This window comes from Galeopterus variegatus, unplaced genomic scaffold (genome assembly GCF_000696425.1).
Source record: "Galeopterus variegatus unplaced genomic scaffold, G_variegatus-3.0.2 Scaffold3520, whole genome shotgun sequence".
Lineage (NCBI taxonomy): Eukaryota > Metazoa > Chordata > Mammalia > Dermoptera > Cynocephalidae > Galeopterus > Galeopterus variegatus.
In genome coordinates this window covers 106,054-123,123 of record NW_007729631.1, presented here as the reverse complement: position 1 = coordinate 123,123, position 17,070 = coordinate 106,054, and the positions used below count along the sequence as shown (strand labels likewise).

The 17,070-nt window shown below is 38.7% G+C and overlaps 1 protein-coding gene across 2 annotated transcripts in view; it reads right to left on the bottom strand.

The window, feature by feature from the left end:
* The window catches only part of GAREM (GRB2 associated, regulator of MAPK1), a 122,714-nt gene that overhangs the window by 10,468 nt on the left and 95,176 nt on the right, over window positions 1-17,070 (bottom strand). For both annotated transcript variants that reach the window (XM_008585326.1, XM_008585327.1), the window contains exon 3: window positions 7,650-8,822. In XM_008585326.1, coding sequence (XP_008583548.1) covers window positions 7,650-8,822 — 1,173 coding nt within the window. The remainder of the gene's footprint in view (window positions 1-7,649; window positions 8,823-17,070) is intronic.

Genomic DNA, 17,070 nt, shown 5'->3' with positions numbered 1-17,070 from the left:
GCCTTTTGGAAAAGAAAATCAGTTTCACAGCAGCGGTTGGTCAACTCTTCCATGCAGGACAATGGATCCTGGAGATACATGCTGATGGGCACACACCTCCTTAGTGTACAGTATAAAATCTACTATCACGTGGTCGGGGTGGGGGGAGAATATCTCCCGTCTCAAAGATCATGCTGCCTGAAATTGTCAGCAATCACTAAAGAGATTTTGGAATACTTAGGTAAGATATGAATCCTTTTGTTACCATATGGATAATGATTCAGAAAACCTGTACACTATAGGTGAGATTGATCAGACTCACCTTTATTATGAATTTTCTTCTCTAAAAAGCTAAATTCAGGATAACACTGGCGATCCAAAGAAAGGAGGTTTGTAACCATGATTCCTTGAACTCTGTAACTTTGCCTTCACTGCATGCCCTCTGCCCTGCCTTTTACATTTCTTCCCACACTCTCTCTCCCAGATAACAAAATCATTCCAGCCTTAAGAAATCTTAGTTATAAAGAGGCTTTTATATAAAGAGTTCATAACCCTGTCACATAGCCATCAGTGGATATTTTCAGCCAAACAGAAATTAAAGTTTTATAATGACCAAGTGCAATAAATGAACCTTTATTTGATTAATTACATAGGGCAAATGTGATTTACAGTCAAAATCCTGATTTTAAGATGAATAAGTGCTCCCCCCCAAATTTTATACATTGATGATAAGGACCTAAGACAGACCTTTCTCTGAAAGGGCCTCCAACATTCAAGCCTCAGGCAAGGAGGAGGGAGCAGGCAGCCACTTATCCACAGGCAAGAAGGGCAAGTTGTTCTGAAAAGAAGCGCTTGTTTAAAATCTAGGGTGCTTCCACGGACTCAGAAGAAAGCACATGCCACTGGGGCACAGAACAATGACCTTTCCCAGAGCAAGGAGTTTAATACATGATAGATATACTGAAATAGTATATAACCTTCCTATTAATGTGCTTTCATAAAAATGGTACCTAAGAGTGTAGATTTGAAAGAAGACTTAGCCAGTAGAATATTATCATTATCTTTATTAACATTCGAATCATTGAGATTTTTGACGAATACAGAAGAAGAAGAAAAAAAAAAATTCTTGGCCTAGAAGGTTGCATTTAAAAACAACCTATATGAAATGGCAGGCAATTAGTTTCAAAGTTACCAAAGCACAATAATAATTTAGTCTTTATTTCACTTAATAAATGGGAACGTAGGTATGGCTTGCTTATAGAGTACTCCTCAAAAGTTGTAATTAAAATGAACTAAATGGTAAATGCCCTAGGAGACCTTACTAATTAGTGGAATCCTAAGTAAATCTTTTTTAGAGAAGCCATTTTGAAAAGTAAATAATTACTTCCAGATTTATCTTTTTAGTACTTAAAATTGTATATTAATACATCAGATTTATTTAAGAAAATCTGATCTTTTAATGCCTTTACTAATATTAATATGTGATAGAGGGAAAAAGCTTAAAGACAAAATATAATAAAAATTCAGAGTAGAATCAATTCTCATAGTCACTTCCCTCAGTTTATAAACATTTTTACAGTGCTTTCTTAACTTGGGTAGTCACAAGAGATTCCTAATTCTGTAGGGTGGACACATCCAGAGTTATAAGAGCTTGTGGCATCTCGGCCTGGCCTAGCCATATCTGAGGAACGAAGTTAGTTATCCAAGGCAACTTCTCATCTTTAATATTTCTATATGGGTTTGCCTGTGATTATTAGTTTCTTGACACTTGTTTGCAGCCTTAGAGCTGCAAGTGGCTTTTTCACAGGCACTCCATAGTTCTTCAAAACACTCAGGTTTCCCCCAAAGGATTATATATTATTGTGATCCACAGGATGTCTGTCAAGCATTTCTGCAGCTCTTTTTTTTTTTTTGCTTATGATGACTACCAAGTTTATGATGATTCCATAGCTAGGTAACTAAATTCCCCCCAAAGGATTATATATTATTGTGATCCACAGGATGTCTGTCAAGCATTTCTGCAGCTCTTTTTTTTTTGCTTATGATGACTACCAAGTTTATGATGATTCCATAGCTAGGTAACTAAATTATAACACCTATCTTATCAAGTAGATGTTTTTAAAGTTAGATTAAAAGAATGTTTTGGTATTTTTAAAATCTTGTTTTTGTAATCTCTTAGAGACCTAGCAAAATGAAACCATCACGTGCACTTTTGGACGGTGAGGACAACTGGCTCCCGTCTAGGTACCAGGGCTCACTGTGCCCATCTGGCTGTGAAGGGGGACATGCTCATCTCTAAACATTGGCCTCCTGCCTCTTTGGAGGGGCCTTATGCATCTGGAAAGGGCAATTTCCTCTCTACATCCCTTAGACAAGCAAGGACACAGGAAAAACCCTGTAAAAAATCACTTCCTATCTGATCCTAAATTGGAATCCATCCTATATTAAATTATCGCAACTACTTATTTTGAATGCTTACCAAGTGCCAGGGAAAAGTGCCAAGTACTTTGTAGCATACAGTAATGCAGTGAAGAAGTTATTATCCTCGCAGGAACTGACTCAGGGAGGTTGAATATTTTGCCCAAGGTATGAAACCACTAAGTGATACAGGGAGGATTCAAATCCATGTGTGGCTCTTAGAAGCGACACTCCACACCTCTAACTACCTATCACATAGGGTGGCAGGTCACTTTTCTCCTGAACTCCACTGAGAGGGGAAATGAAGACTCCCAGGATGCTTGGAAACTTCTTTCTTCTTCTCATCAGTTGTTTTGCCTGTCTGAGGCAGAGTCAGACACTGTACCTTATTTCTCTATAGTTACATCTGCTTCTTCAAGCCCCTACTGAACTAGGCCAAATCAATCTGGCATTAAATTCACCCTTTCAGTCTTATTTTTCTCAAACACCAGCAACACAGTGTGCTTCAGTAGAGGAAATTTATTTAAGATGGATTTCCAGCCTCCTAACAATGAGTACATGCTACCAATTCATCTTAGAACTCAATCCCTACACCCTGTTTCTCATAAGCTGTGGGGGCATCCCTGTGTATGACAGAAGTTAGCAAATTCGTTACTCTTGCAGTAAAACTTGGTTGAAACCAGTGGTTCACAACCTAGAGCTCCTTTCGTGATTTTCCTTTCACCATTCTCAAGAACTGTTGTAATGTCAACAACCTACCAGGAGTGAATGCATTTTTTTCTCTTACTGAAGACAGATGAAGGACATTGATCACTGGGTTCTGGGGTCCCCAGATAGGATACTGCTGTGCAAATGGTTTTGTGACCCTGTTGCTATGATAACCATCTGTAGTTCACTGCACAGACCAGAGCAGTCTGAAGTTAAACATTCTATTTATAGAATTTCATGCAATATAAAGTCTTTCCATCATTGCTCTCCAAAATGGCATTTTCTAAAGAGGAAGAAAAAAAAAAGGATAGTGCTTGAAGGTTGTCACTTGTAGAGTGTCCTTTAGATGTACCAGCCAATATCCAGAAAATTAAAATAATGAATAGAGGCCCACAAAGTTATAAAATAGAGGCGTGTTTAGAATAAATGCATAGATCAATAACGATAATCCACTCAAGAGGGACTGGCGGGTCTTCTGATCTGCGGCACGTTGCAAAAATTTAAAAACTAAAAATGCCACCACTCAGTGAACTGGACATGCTCCTTCAGCTTGGACTCAGCTCCAATAGTTCTAAAAGATACAAGTTAGCCACATCCCTTCTAGCCCTTAAACCAAGAACTGTTTACTTTTCCTTGGGACATTCCCGTTAAGGAGGGAATAGCCTCTCATATTCCAGAGAGGTAAGTGGCAGTGTTTCGTTTAAAAAATTGTATTAAACAATCTTTACCAAGATACAAGGTGACTAGAGTTTGATTCTAAATAGCCACATCAAGTACAAGGCACAGGAACAGGACTAAGCCATTTACTGTGCTGCTGAGGATTTCTGCGTGCCTGTGCCTCGCCTCCCTGTTAAAATGATGGTCGAAAAGCACTGACAAACATCGCCCAGATGCCGCCAGAGCTGGGCACAGGCACAGTGCCCAGGCACAGCATGTGCTGTTGCTGAAGGGGAAAGATCTATTCTCACTTACATAGAAAGAAGTAAAGACCAGGAAGTCTGCTGGGAAGATAGCACAAATATGTCACAATTTAGGGTATTGGGACCGAACATGAAGAAGGGAAGAATCAGAAGATGAGCAGGAGGACGTGCAGGTGACGCAGACATCACACCTGTAGACCCCCACACCACTTTCCACTGCCCCAACACCTCCTATTACTAAGGACCTGGTGGGAGTTGTCATCTTCCCAGATAATGTCACACTGGCCTTACTTGAAAGCTTAGTGCCATTTTTAATGATTGGCGGGACAGCTGCTAGACACACGGCAGGGCTCTCTTCCAGGATTCACTCCACTGTAACTGTCCAAAGGAAAACTTGTATTTAATTCTGTGGGAGCACTTGAATTTCTGCCCCATTAAAGCTCCCTTTTGAAAATTGCAAGCTGAAGCCACATCTAACAATTATGACGTTCTCTGGATCCCATGCACATCCTAAAAATGGAAAATTCATTTCATGGTCACAGAACCAGTAAAAAATATGACTTCATTTGAAATGCCTAAATTTTTTTTAAAAGTAAATTAAGCAATTTCAGGTACTTATTAAAAAATCTTTATGTTTATAACATTCTATGAACACTAGACACACTTTGAAAAGATTCTCTTATGTCATAAGAAATTACAGCTTAGACTAGAGGCCAAAATCTCTTCTCCTGTGAGATTTGCTTTTAGTTTCAAATTTAACTCTGGCGTATTTCTTTTAGTACTGTAACTGGGGATTTTTCAGTTAAAATTTACTCCCTGTTTAAATTGCTCCTTCTTTCAGTAAATTTCCATAACTAACCTCTCATTCTGTTTCTTCCTATCTGCCTTTTAAGATAACACCTCTGGGGCAGAAGTCACAAGTTGTGTACCTAAGGTGTTTTTGTAGGGCTGTTGGAGTTAGCTTGGCTCAACACAAACCAGGCTAAACTGGTTGAGCCCGCAGACTCTGCTGAGCCTGTGGAATGTCTGATGGTGACCTTTTGATTTCAGAGGGCCAGGAACCTCCGCCTCCAGGAACTGCTAAGGCCACCATTTTCTGAGCATGCAGAGTCATGGGGACGGCTTGCCCCTGTGCAGATCGCTGAAGGATGCCCTCGAACCTTTAACCAATCACAATCCCCCAGGCCTTGCAGCAGAAACCACTTCTCCACAAATATACCTTCCTTCCCACTGTGCACAAGACGGATTTGAGATATGTATCTCCCGTCTTCTCACTCGGCAGCCTTGTGAATAAACCTTTTTTTCTGCTGCAAAGACCTGTGCTTTGGTGCTTGACTTTCGGCTGTGCATGGGCCAACTCCATTTGGGTCGGTTATGGTACCAAAGTCAAGCTCTGACCTCTTAATATTTATGTTCTTACTCATCTTTCGGTAGCCACAGAAAACACCAAATCATGCTAGTTTCCTAACTGTAGACTTGGTTACATCAACGACCCAGGGTGTGACTATCTTGGATGAGCCTCAGCCCATCAGCTGGACAACAAACATGAGTCCCCACTATGCCAAGTAAAAAACGTTCAACAGGACAAGTTCGTGTGATCATGTTCCTGTTGAAGATCAGGGCCCCAATCTTCAAATAACATCAAATATATGGCTGTCTAAAGTTGCCTCAAGTACTTGCTAGGAGACGTGTCCCTTAACTTTTTACCTGGCTTTTTGGGAACCCTCTTAGATATTTCTGGCATGAATACAAGGGCCAAGGACCCCAACTCCACCAAGACATCTCCAAATATTCCATGAATCCTACTGAACACAGGGATCTCTGCTCTGTGCCCTAAGATCCCTGGAAGATTTTCTAAGGAGCAGGGAAATGTCCAGACAGAACTGCAGTTTCTGGGGAGTTCTTATGTCCTAGACTGAGCAGCCAGAGGTGGATCCTCTCTCAGGAAATCTTGCAGCAACGGGCTCTTCATGGACAGCAAGGCATGGTGCCTGGTACACACTGCTGCCAGACATTCAGGGCTGTCCATGTCCTACCTTTCCGCCACACTACCCTTCATGTACCCTGTTCAACTGGCCCAACACAACGCCTCACTTGTCCTTGGATGTGCTTAAAGCTGCCCCAGCTTCCATACCCGTGCTCCCGCTGTTCTGTCTGGAATGGCCTTCTTTCTCATCTTTCTGCACTTCTAATTCATGTATGTATGTTCTCTCAGCACATTTAAAATGTCAATCTCCACGAAGGCTTCTCTCATTCATCCTCCAACCAGAAGTTTGTCTTTTCCTCTGAATTCCAACACTCATTCTCTCTCTCTCTCCTATTCTTACCACCTTTTAACTTGTGTAACAGTCATCATCTCTTTTCATCTTTTACCCTCCTTATAACACTGTAACGTACTAGGGCCCAGAGTCCGGGTATCACTGATGGTCATATTTCCAGCATCTAGCCCAGTAATTCTAGAATTTTAAAACTGGGTTCTGCATAGGCCCAGAACTTTGTGTAGAAGTGTGCTGAGACCATGTGCTGGGGGCAGAGTGGGCAGGGGCACAAAGAAGACCCTTTGTCCCCAATCTGTGCTTCAGTCAGATGGGTTTTGATTTTACCTCTTCTATATATTGGGTTTTTTTTTTAAAAAAGGATTCTACTACAGATAGAGAAAAGGAAACCATTATAATAGATACTGTCAATAAATGAACAGAATTACACCCAATACTTCTAGCACTTTTTCTTTTCAGATATAATAAAATTCAAAGATCAAAAATGAGTAGCAAAGGTTCAGAGTAGCTGCCAGTGAAAGAATGTGATAAAGCAGAGGGCCCTTCCTCCTGTTCCATACTGACCTTTTTACATTAAAATTTACAGAAGCCCTGTCAAACTCTGGATGAGGTATCTTTAAGGTGTTGAATAGAACTGCCCTGGCACCCAGTTCCAGGGTGTGTGTGTGTGCGTACATGAACACACCCACTATGCTTTGATCTCAGTGTAATTCCAGGGGTGGAGGGGGGCTTACAAGTGATGCTGATGCCTCCTGACTCCCCTCTGCTTCCCCTCCCACCCCCAACTAGATTTACTTCTCCTTCTGTCTTCTCCATCACTATAAATGGCACTAATATCCACTCTGTTACTCAGGCTAAAAACCTAGGAGTTTTCCTTGACTGTTCTCTTTCCTTCACTACCCACATCCAATTCATCAGGACATACTGTTGTATCTACCTCTGAAACATATTCTGAAGCAGCCACCTGCCCCCGCCAGCTCCTGCCACCACCTGCTGTGGTCCAGGGTACCATCCTCTCATACCCGCATTATTGAATCACCTTTTTCTCTGACTGCCAGCTTCCACTCTCTCCTCCCTATAAGCCCTTCTCTAGGCAGCAGCAGAATGTTTCAAACTCTCCTGTTACAAACTCTTGAAGAGTTTCTCCTCAAACACATAGTAGAACCCTAACTTCTAATGGATAAAAATAATCCAGTTAGCATTTATATTTCAGCCCAAATCAAACAAATTAGCTCATTCTGATAATCTTCAGTTAGGGAGTTTTCCTTTCTTTAAGAAAATAAATTAGTGCCTGACTGAGCAGAGAGACAGGAAGACTGGACACCATTCCAAAACAGCAATGACTTACGGCTTCGGATTTGGGAGGCACTGGAGGTGGAGGTAGGGCAGTATCTGAAGACTTCACTGCTGCTCCCAGAGTCCCAGGGACAGGAAGAGGAGAAGTTGCACATTTGGACCGGACAGAGCCTCTAAATGGATCACATCTGCTCTTCTCGCTCAGGGAACGAGTGAGAGGCGGATGGCTGGGCTTGGCTTCTTCCAGCCACAGCTCTTCATAAGGAAGTTCTGGCTTCCCTGGGATGCCTCCCGATTCTTCACTAGCTTCTGGGAACAGGTAGTCACTCCCACTATCACCAGAGTCCTGATAGGGCAGGATGTCATGAGGAAACGGGGCCCACTCTCCCCCCAGGTCCCTGCAGCCATGGAGGTTCACCTCACTGTTGCCATGGAGATTGTTGCCATACACACAGACTGAGAGGCGGTGGAAGGACTGGGTGAGCTCATCGCGGGCGTAGCTAAGGGAATTGGGCACATGATTGTGGCCAGGGCATCGGCCCTTCTTGGGGCTCTTGCAGTCCTCATTCCAGTCGGTTTTCACATCACGAACAGCCCGTGAATACTCATCAATGTCGAACTGTTCTTGGCAGATACCCAGCCAGTGATGAACCAGGGTTTCGGGCCATACCTCCCCCTTCACCAGGTGTTCAGGGAGGCTGAACTTGGGCACAGTCAAGTGCAAAGGGAAGTGCATGGGGAGGATCTTGTTGCTCCGCAGCACGCAGCAAACCACCACTGTCTTGGTCTGTATATTCACAAACTTGTAGCGGTGGCCCTCCCGGATGAAGTGGAGGTCGTATGGGTTTCTGGGTGGAGGACTTGGCACAGTCACATTTACAGGAAGCCTGGTTTTCTCCACAATGTTGCGGATGGTGTGTTCACCCTCCTGCATCTGAAGTTCCAGGGGACTTCGTGTGCTAAATCGGCCCTTGCACTGGAATGGAAGGCTAATGCTTTCATTGGTCCGGTGGTTCATGCAAATAAGGCAGGGCATTTTACCTTTTCCCAGCTTGCTGATGGAATTGAGCTTCCCGATCTTTTTGAAGATTGTGTTGAGTCGTGATTTTTCCTTAAAAGTTTTTGCATAAAGGATTTCTGCCTGCCCCATTAGAGTGAGTTCATCCCCAGTACACAGGGTGATGTTGTAAACTTCGGTGTCTTCATTGCATTCACCTGAAGCAACCTGCAATATGGTAAATCAAATTTTAGGTTACTTTCCTTTAGACTATTCAAAGAAGTAAAGAAATTCCTATGAAGACACAAACACATATTCACACACAGAGGAAAATGCTGTGTTTTGTCTTAATACTAAATTTAGGCACTCCATTACTTTTATATATTTATGTGGTTAACAGTAACCACTTTCTATCAGAAATATTAGTTTAGACTTTTAAAAACACAGTTTTCCTCTACATATGCAGGATAGTATCATATGAATAATTATTTGGGGACATTCATATTATCATTTCTTTTTTCAGTTATAAATAATGCTTTCATGAACATCACTGTAGAAAATTCTTTGGTTATCTTCATCATTGAAAATTTTACTAATTTTTTACTTTTAAAATTTTACTGAATTTTTAAATTTGGAATTGAGACAAAGGATTTTAAAATGTTTTATTTCTCCATTTTCTTTCTTTTTTTTTTTTTTTTTGTGACCGGTAAGGGGATCGTAACCCTTGGCTTGGTGTCGCCTGCACCATGCTCAGCCAGTGAGCGCACTGGCCATCCCTATATAGGATCTGAACCTGCGGCCTCGGCGCTCCCAGCGCCACATTTTCCCAAGTGAGCCACAGGGTGGCCCCATTTTCTTTTATTATACAAACTATTCATGCCCATTGGAAGAAATATTGGAAAATACAAATATAAAAATGAAAAAATTCTATACTATCTTAGCACTAAATCTATCAACAATTTTATATAAATAGAAACAAAAAAATGGGATCTATATTAGAGATAAATTCATATACACACAATTTTGTTGAATTTCTAACTATAATCTATCCATTTTCCCCTTTGTATATACATCATCGGTTGTAATATTGATCTAATTAACCATACCATTATCTACAGATGTACTTTATTTATTTGAGCACTTCCTACTGTTAGATGGGTTTTTCCAATGTTTAGCAATTATAAATAGTACTGCAATGAATTTTTTTTTTTTTTTTTTGTCTTTTGTCTTTTTCTGTGTCCGGCAACGGATCGCAACCCTCAGTGTTGCCCCCGCACCGGACCGGGGACCAGCAACGGGATTGCAAGCCTCGGTGTTGCTCCTGCGCCTCGCTCAGCCAGTGAGTGGGAACCGGTCTGCATGTGGGATCCGAACCCTCGGGCGGGAGCGCCGCCGCGCTTCCCAAGCGGCGCACTATCCAGTGTGCCACCGGGCCGGCCCTGCAATGAATTTTTTTACAGTTAAATTATTCCTTTAGGATTAAGTCCCAGAAGTAAAACTGTATAGACAAAGGCTACGTATATATTTGCAAGGCCTAATATATACTGGGGCCCACTGTATTTCATCAGTGTTATACTTCAATCACTTTATGAAATTGTCTCCCCATATCCACCCTGAGTAAGTTTATTTTATGTTTACTAACATGAAAGCTAAAGCATGCATCCTGAATTTATTTATGTTTTATTTTAAATATATTAGCATACTGATTTTTTTTCGGTATTTACTTATCTATTTAGATCTCTTCTTACTAATTACTTTTTCATGGAATGGGAATGTCATTTATGCTAAGTATTTTTCAGCCTGTTGCTTGAATTTCAATTTTATAGCTTCTACAAGTACTAAAGTTTTTTTGGCCTAAATTTTCCTTTGTGATTTCATTTTTGTGTGCTATAATTCTAGTTGAAATGATATAGAACAGTGGCTCTGAACCAGGGGTGATTTTACCCCCCAGGGAACATCTGGCAATGTCTGGAGATCACCATGACTGAGGGAGCTGCTTACATCTACTGAGGGATACTGCTGAATATGTACAATGTACAGGATAGCCTCCTACAGCAAAGAATTATCCAGTCCATAATTTCAATAGTGCTGACGTTGAGAAATGCTGCTATAATTACCAATATTTTCTCCTAGTACTTCGATGGCTTCATTTGTTAACTATTTAACTGAATTTTCTTTGGTGGATCTAACTGCAGTTTTTTAAAACAGTTAACTGAGTGTCTAGTACACTTCCTAAATAACCATCCCTTTCATCACTGATTTGAAGTGTCACTCTTATTATACACTAAATTCCTAAACACACACTCAAATGTATACATATATTTGTATCTATTTTGGGACTATTTATCCTAGTGAACTTTCTATTTTTCCATAACTATATTGTTTTAATTTTTCTCTCCTTATCTTACATTTTGGGATCTGATAATAATAGCCCTCACTTGTGGTTGCCTAACAAAAAGTTTTTAGATGGCAAGAAACAAGAGAAGCAAAGTCAAAAGTCAAATGACAGACTGATAGAAAATATTTGCAAAATATATCACAGTTAAAGAGCTAATGTCCTTAATGCATAAGCAACTTTTTAAAAGTGAAGACCAAAAATGCTGCAGAAAAACAAGCAAAAGATATGAAAAAATCAATTCACTAAAAAGATGCACAGTGGCTTTCAAACCTATGAAAAGACGTCTGACTTTTCTCATAATAAGAGAAACGCAAGTTAAAGTTACACTGAGATATCATCCAGCATACTGGTAAACACTGAGAAAGTTGACATGACACTCAGTTGGTAAGGCTATGGAGTAATAAGCACTGTTGTCTGTGTGAGAATGCAGCATGACAGAACCCCCGTGGTGAGGAATTTGGCGATATTGAACCAAACTGCACATGTGTTTATCCCTCCATCCAGCAATTCTACTTCTAGGAATTTACCCTGAAGACATTCCTCCAACAATATGAAAATACACACGCACAAGTATTCATTACAGCACTATTTGTATTTGCAAAATATTGGAACTCATCTAAATGTCCAAACATAGGAGACTGGTTGAGTAAACTTTAGTATATACAAGCAATGGTACTATGCAAAAAAGAATGAGGATTATGAATCTGATGAAATGATATGAGATGACTTCCAGGATATATTGTTAAGTGAAAAAAAGCAAAGTGCAAAAAAAGTTTGTATGGTATATTACCTTTCTGTTTGAGAAAGAAGGGAAAATCAATTTATATGTTTTGTTTCTTTTTGTAAAAAAACAACCCCCCCACCAAAGAAAAGAAAAATAAACCAGGAAATAATGAAATTGGTTACTACAGGAGGTAGGGGAGGGAAGAACAGTGTGCAAGGGACATGGGAGGAAGTGATACCTCACTACAGAGTTTCGACTTTTGGGATGTATGTGAATGTTCTACATATTCAAAAAATAAAGTCAGTGAGAATTAAACAAACAAACAAAATAAAAACTGAATGCAAATGGAAACAGATGAATCCAACTGTATTTCAAATCAATAAAATAACCACTCTGGGGACAGAGAGAAATAATCCAAGAAACTTTTGGACGCTCTCTTTCACTATATAAAGCCACTGTTTTTAATATATAAAGCTGGTAGGGAAAAAAAAAGACCAATAAATATTGTGTTCCTTTTAGTAGATTTTTTTTTATAGAACTCTCTTTCACTATATAAAGCCACTGTTTTTAATATATAAAGGTGGTAGGGAAAAAAAAAGACCAATAAATATTGTGTTCCTTTTAGTAGATTTTTTTTTATAGAGATATGGTTAGAGTGATTCTGAGTCTCAACTCTAGGATATGTTGTAGGATTGAAAGGAATAAAAAAATGTGTTGATGTTTTGGGAGTTAGAGTTTTCACTGTGGAAGGAAAGACAGATGCATGGAATGAGAAAAGGCAAGAAAAACTCCACAGGGGTTGGATTGAAACTAGAGGTATCAGTATTAACTCACAATTTTAAGAAACTATACACACATGCACATATACACACATATATCTCAACTTTTTTCTTTCCAAGCGACTAGAAGCTAAGACTCCTAGTATTCCAAATTCAGTGCCCAAACCATTCCTCACTAAAAGGATACAGGGCTCCTTGGAGAAATGACTGATTCCAGGGGTAGGGCAGGAAAGGTACAAGACAAGTTTGCAACATTTTGTTGTGCCAGAAAGTTGTGCTCATAAGAACATGGGAATTTGTCAAAAGGACACAAGAGCCAGCCTGAATGGGCTCTCACTGGCAAAATCTGGGATACATAATGAATTATAACCTACTGAATACAAAAGTAATGTCTAAATCCATACTGATGGTGAAAAGATTAACAAATGAAAAAAAAAATAACTGAGGGAAAGGCTGTCAAATGTGGAGTCGTGGGTCAGAATCATAATTTTGCAACTATTATACTAAAGATTGGTTTATACAAGAATCATCAATGGATGCTAAATTTATAGAAGTTTAATTAAGGAGTGGATTACGTAAATGGTCTTAAAGTGTCTTCCCCCAGAATGCTTATCAATTGTAAAGAGGAAGAAGTAGCCATACGAGGGTACTTCAAAAAGTTCATGGGAAGATTAATATTATCTTTCAATTCTATTTTTCCATGGACTTTGTGAAGCACCCTTGTATAGTAGAAAAACTGGACAACACCTTGACCAGTTGACCAGATTAGTATCACCAAAGAGTAGCCTACAGACATCATGTGACTCCTAATGTGATTTCCAGAGAAGTTCACGACCTCACTTATACAACATTCCAGCCAAAATGGTAGTATTAGAATGTAGTAATCATGAGGAAATCTCAGACAAACCAAAATGGAGAAATATTCTATAGAATATCTTAACAAGGTGTTCATGCCACAAATCATGAGGAAATATCAGACAAACCAAAATGGAGAAATATTCTATAGAATATCTTAACAAGGTGTTCATGCCACAAAAGACAAAGAAAAGACAAAGAATTGTTCCAGATTAAAGTGAAAGAAAGAAAAGAAAAGTAAATGCAATCAACTATACTACTGGGACAACTGGAAAATTTAAAACAGGGCCTGTAAATAAAAGTTGGTTATTACTGTTAACTTTCCTGAATGTGCTCTGTTTATATAAGAAAATATCCTTATTTTTAGGAAATATACAGTGACATATTAAGGGGTAAAGGGCATAATATATTCAACTCACTCTCAAATGATTCAGAAAAAGATAAGTTATACTATAAATGTGTATGTACATATGTATGTATATGTGTCTGGGGGAGAGCATAAGACAAATGTGGCAAAATGGTAAAAGCTGGTGAATGTGGCTAGAGTGTTGTTGAAGGAGTTCTCATATTATTCTTGTTATGATTCTTTAAGACTGATAACATTTAAAAATAAAAAGGTAAAAAACAAACAAAAGACAAGAAAGTTTTAGATATTTTTGCATGCTTCTTTTTCAAGATTATGTAACTTTAGAATCAGTTTGTCCATGGTTTGCATTGATAATTTATTTGAAGTGTATTAAATCTACATGGTGTTTTGGCAAGAAGTGACGTCATGACAATAGTGTTTTCAAATAGGCACATGATAATTCTCATCGTCCATTCAGATCTTTTATCTCCCTTAGTAGTATTTAAGTTTGCCTTCATTATCAGTCCCTGGACACTGCTGTTGATTTGTGATTGTTGAATGTTTTGTTGCTCTTCTGTACGTCCAGTCTCACTGTAACCATTTTTTTTTTTCAGTTGATTCTCTTAGGATTCCTATGTGATCACATTTTACGCAAATGATGAAAAATTTATCTTCTTTTCAACTTTCATCACTTCTCTCCCACAACAGAGTAGTGGAGGTGAGAGTGGGTATTTTCATGTTTTTTCAGATTTTAATGTGAATATCATCAGTGTTTTGATATAAAACTATGAGAAATTTGTTGGTCTGAGATAGATATTCTCTACCATATAAGTAATATGTCTTTCCAATTCTAGTTTTCTAAGTTTTTACAAAGAAATTAAACAAATTTAAATCAAATACTGTTTCTTTATCCAATAAGATGGTCATATGTTTATTATTTATTTTGATGTACTGATTTTATATGATAATAGTAGATTCCTCAATATTAAAACAACTCCACATGGCTGAAATAATCTCTATATGATCATGGTACACTTAAGACAATATCGTTTCATTCTTTTTGACAGTATGTGATCTATGAATAATATATCTTAGTCACAGGTGAGATGGGTCTACAGTTTTATTATGCTAATTTTTATCAGGTTTTGGTATCTGGCTTATGTTGAGCCTGAGATTGAACTTTTTCTTTTATGTTAATAAAACAGTGTCAGGGTAAAGTGACTGACAATGTTCACAATGTTTACTGAGTAGCAATGGTCAATAAATGTTTCCACACCCTCCACCTCTGCTAACCTCAGTACTGTTCTCTTCTTTCGAAAGTTCGATGTATTATTCTGATTGCTGTATCTTTCTTTTTTATTTTCAATTTGTTTATTTTTTTTAGCTCCCACTTATGAATGAGGACATGCAGTATTTCTCTTTCTGTGCCTGGCTTATTTCACTTAATTTTCTCTAAGTTCATCCACGTTGCTGTGAATGGCAGAATATCATTCATTTTTATGGCAGACCAGTATTCCATTGAGTATATATACCACATTTTCCTTATCTAGTTGTCTGTTGATGGACATTTAGGTTGGTTTCAACTCTAGGCTATTGTAAACAGAGCTGTGTTAAACATGGTGGTGCAGGTATCCTTTTGACATGATGATTTCCATTTCTTTGGGTATATACCCAGGAGGGGGATTGCTGGATCATATGGCAGTTCTATCTGTAGTTGTACTTGTTTGAGGAACCTCATAATGGCTGTACTAATTTATAGTCCCACCAACAATGTAGGAGGGTTCCCCTTTCTATGCATCTTCACCAGCATTTGTTATTCTGTCTTTTTGATAACAGCCAGTCTAACTGAGGTAAGATGACACATCAATATGGTTTTGATTTGCATTTCTTTGATGCTTAGTGATGTTGTGCCTGTTTGCCATTTGTATATCTTCCTTTGAGAAATGCCTATTTTTCCTTTGCCCATTTTAAAAATTGGATTACTCTTTTTTTTTTTTTTTACTGTTAAGTTGTTTGAGTTCCTTGTATATTCTTGATATTAATCCTTTGTTGGATGCATTGTTTGCAAATATCTTCTCCTATTCTGTAGGTTGCCTTTTTGCTCTGTTGTTTCTTTTGCTGTGCAGAAGATTTTTAGTTTGATATAATCCCATTTGTTCAGTTTTTCTTTTGTTGTCTGTGCTTTGGGGGTCTCATTCCTAAAATCTTTGCCCAATCCTACTTCCTGAAGTGCTTCTCCTGTTTTCTTTTAGGAGTTTTATAGTTTCAGGTCTTATATTTAAGTCTTTAATCCATTTTGAATTGATTTTGGTATATGGCAAGAGGTACAGGTCTAGTTTCATTCTTCTATATACAGATGTCCAGTTTTTGCAGCGTGATTTATTGAAGAGGCAGTCTTTTCCCCAGTGTATGTTCTTGGTGCCTTTGATGAAGATCGGTTGGCTATAAATATGTGGGCTGATTTCTGGGTTCTCTATTCTGTTCCATTGGTCCCAGTGTCTGCTTTTATGCCAGCACTATGCTGTTTTGGTTACTATAGCTTTGTAGTATAATTTGAAGTCAGGTAGTGTAATGCCTCTGGCTTTATTTATTTATTTTTTTTGCTCGGGATTGCTTTGGCTATTCAGGATCTTTTGTTGCTCCATATGAATGTTAGGATTGTTTTTTCTATTTCTGTGAAGAACATCATTGGTATTTTAATGTGAATTGCACTGAATCTGTAGATCATTTTGAGCAGTATAGACATTTTCACAATACAGATTCTTCCAGTCCAAGAGCATGCAATATCTTCCCATCTTTTTGTGTCCTCGGTAATTTCTTTCAGCAGTGATTTATAGTTCTCATTGTAGAAATCTTTCATCTCCTTGGTTAAATTTATTACTAGGTATTTAATTCTTTTTGTGACTATTGTAAATAGCCTTGCTTTCTTGATTTCTTTTTCTACTACTTCCTTATTGGAGTATAAAAATGCTACTGATTTTTGTGTATTGATTTTGTATTCTGCAACTTTACTGAAATTATTCATCAGCTCTTAAAGTTTTTTGATAGTCTTTAGGTTTTTCTATATATAGGGTTATGCCATCTGCAAATAGGGACAGTTTAAATTCATCTTTTCCAGTCTGGATGCCCTTTCTTTCTTTCTCTTGCCTGATTGCTCTGGTTAGTACTTCCAATACTAAGTTAAACAGGAGTGGTGAGAGTGGGCATCCTTGCCTTGTTACTGCCTTAAGGGAAGGCTTTCAGTTTTTCCCCATTCAGGATATTGGCAGTGGGTTTGTCATATATGGTTTTTTTTTTTTTTTGTCTTTTTTGTCTTTTTTCCGTGTCCGGCAATGGATCGCAACCCTCAGTGTCGCCCCCGCACCGGACCGGGG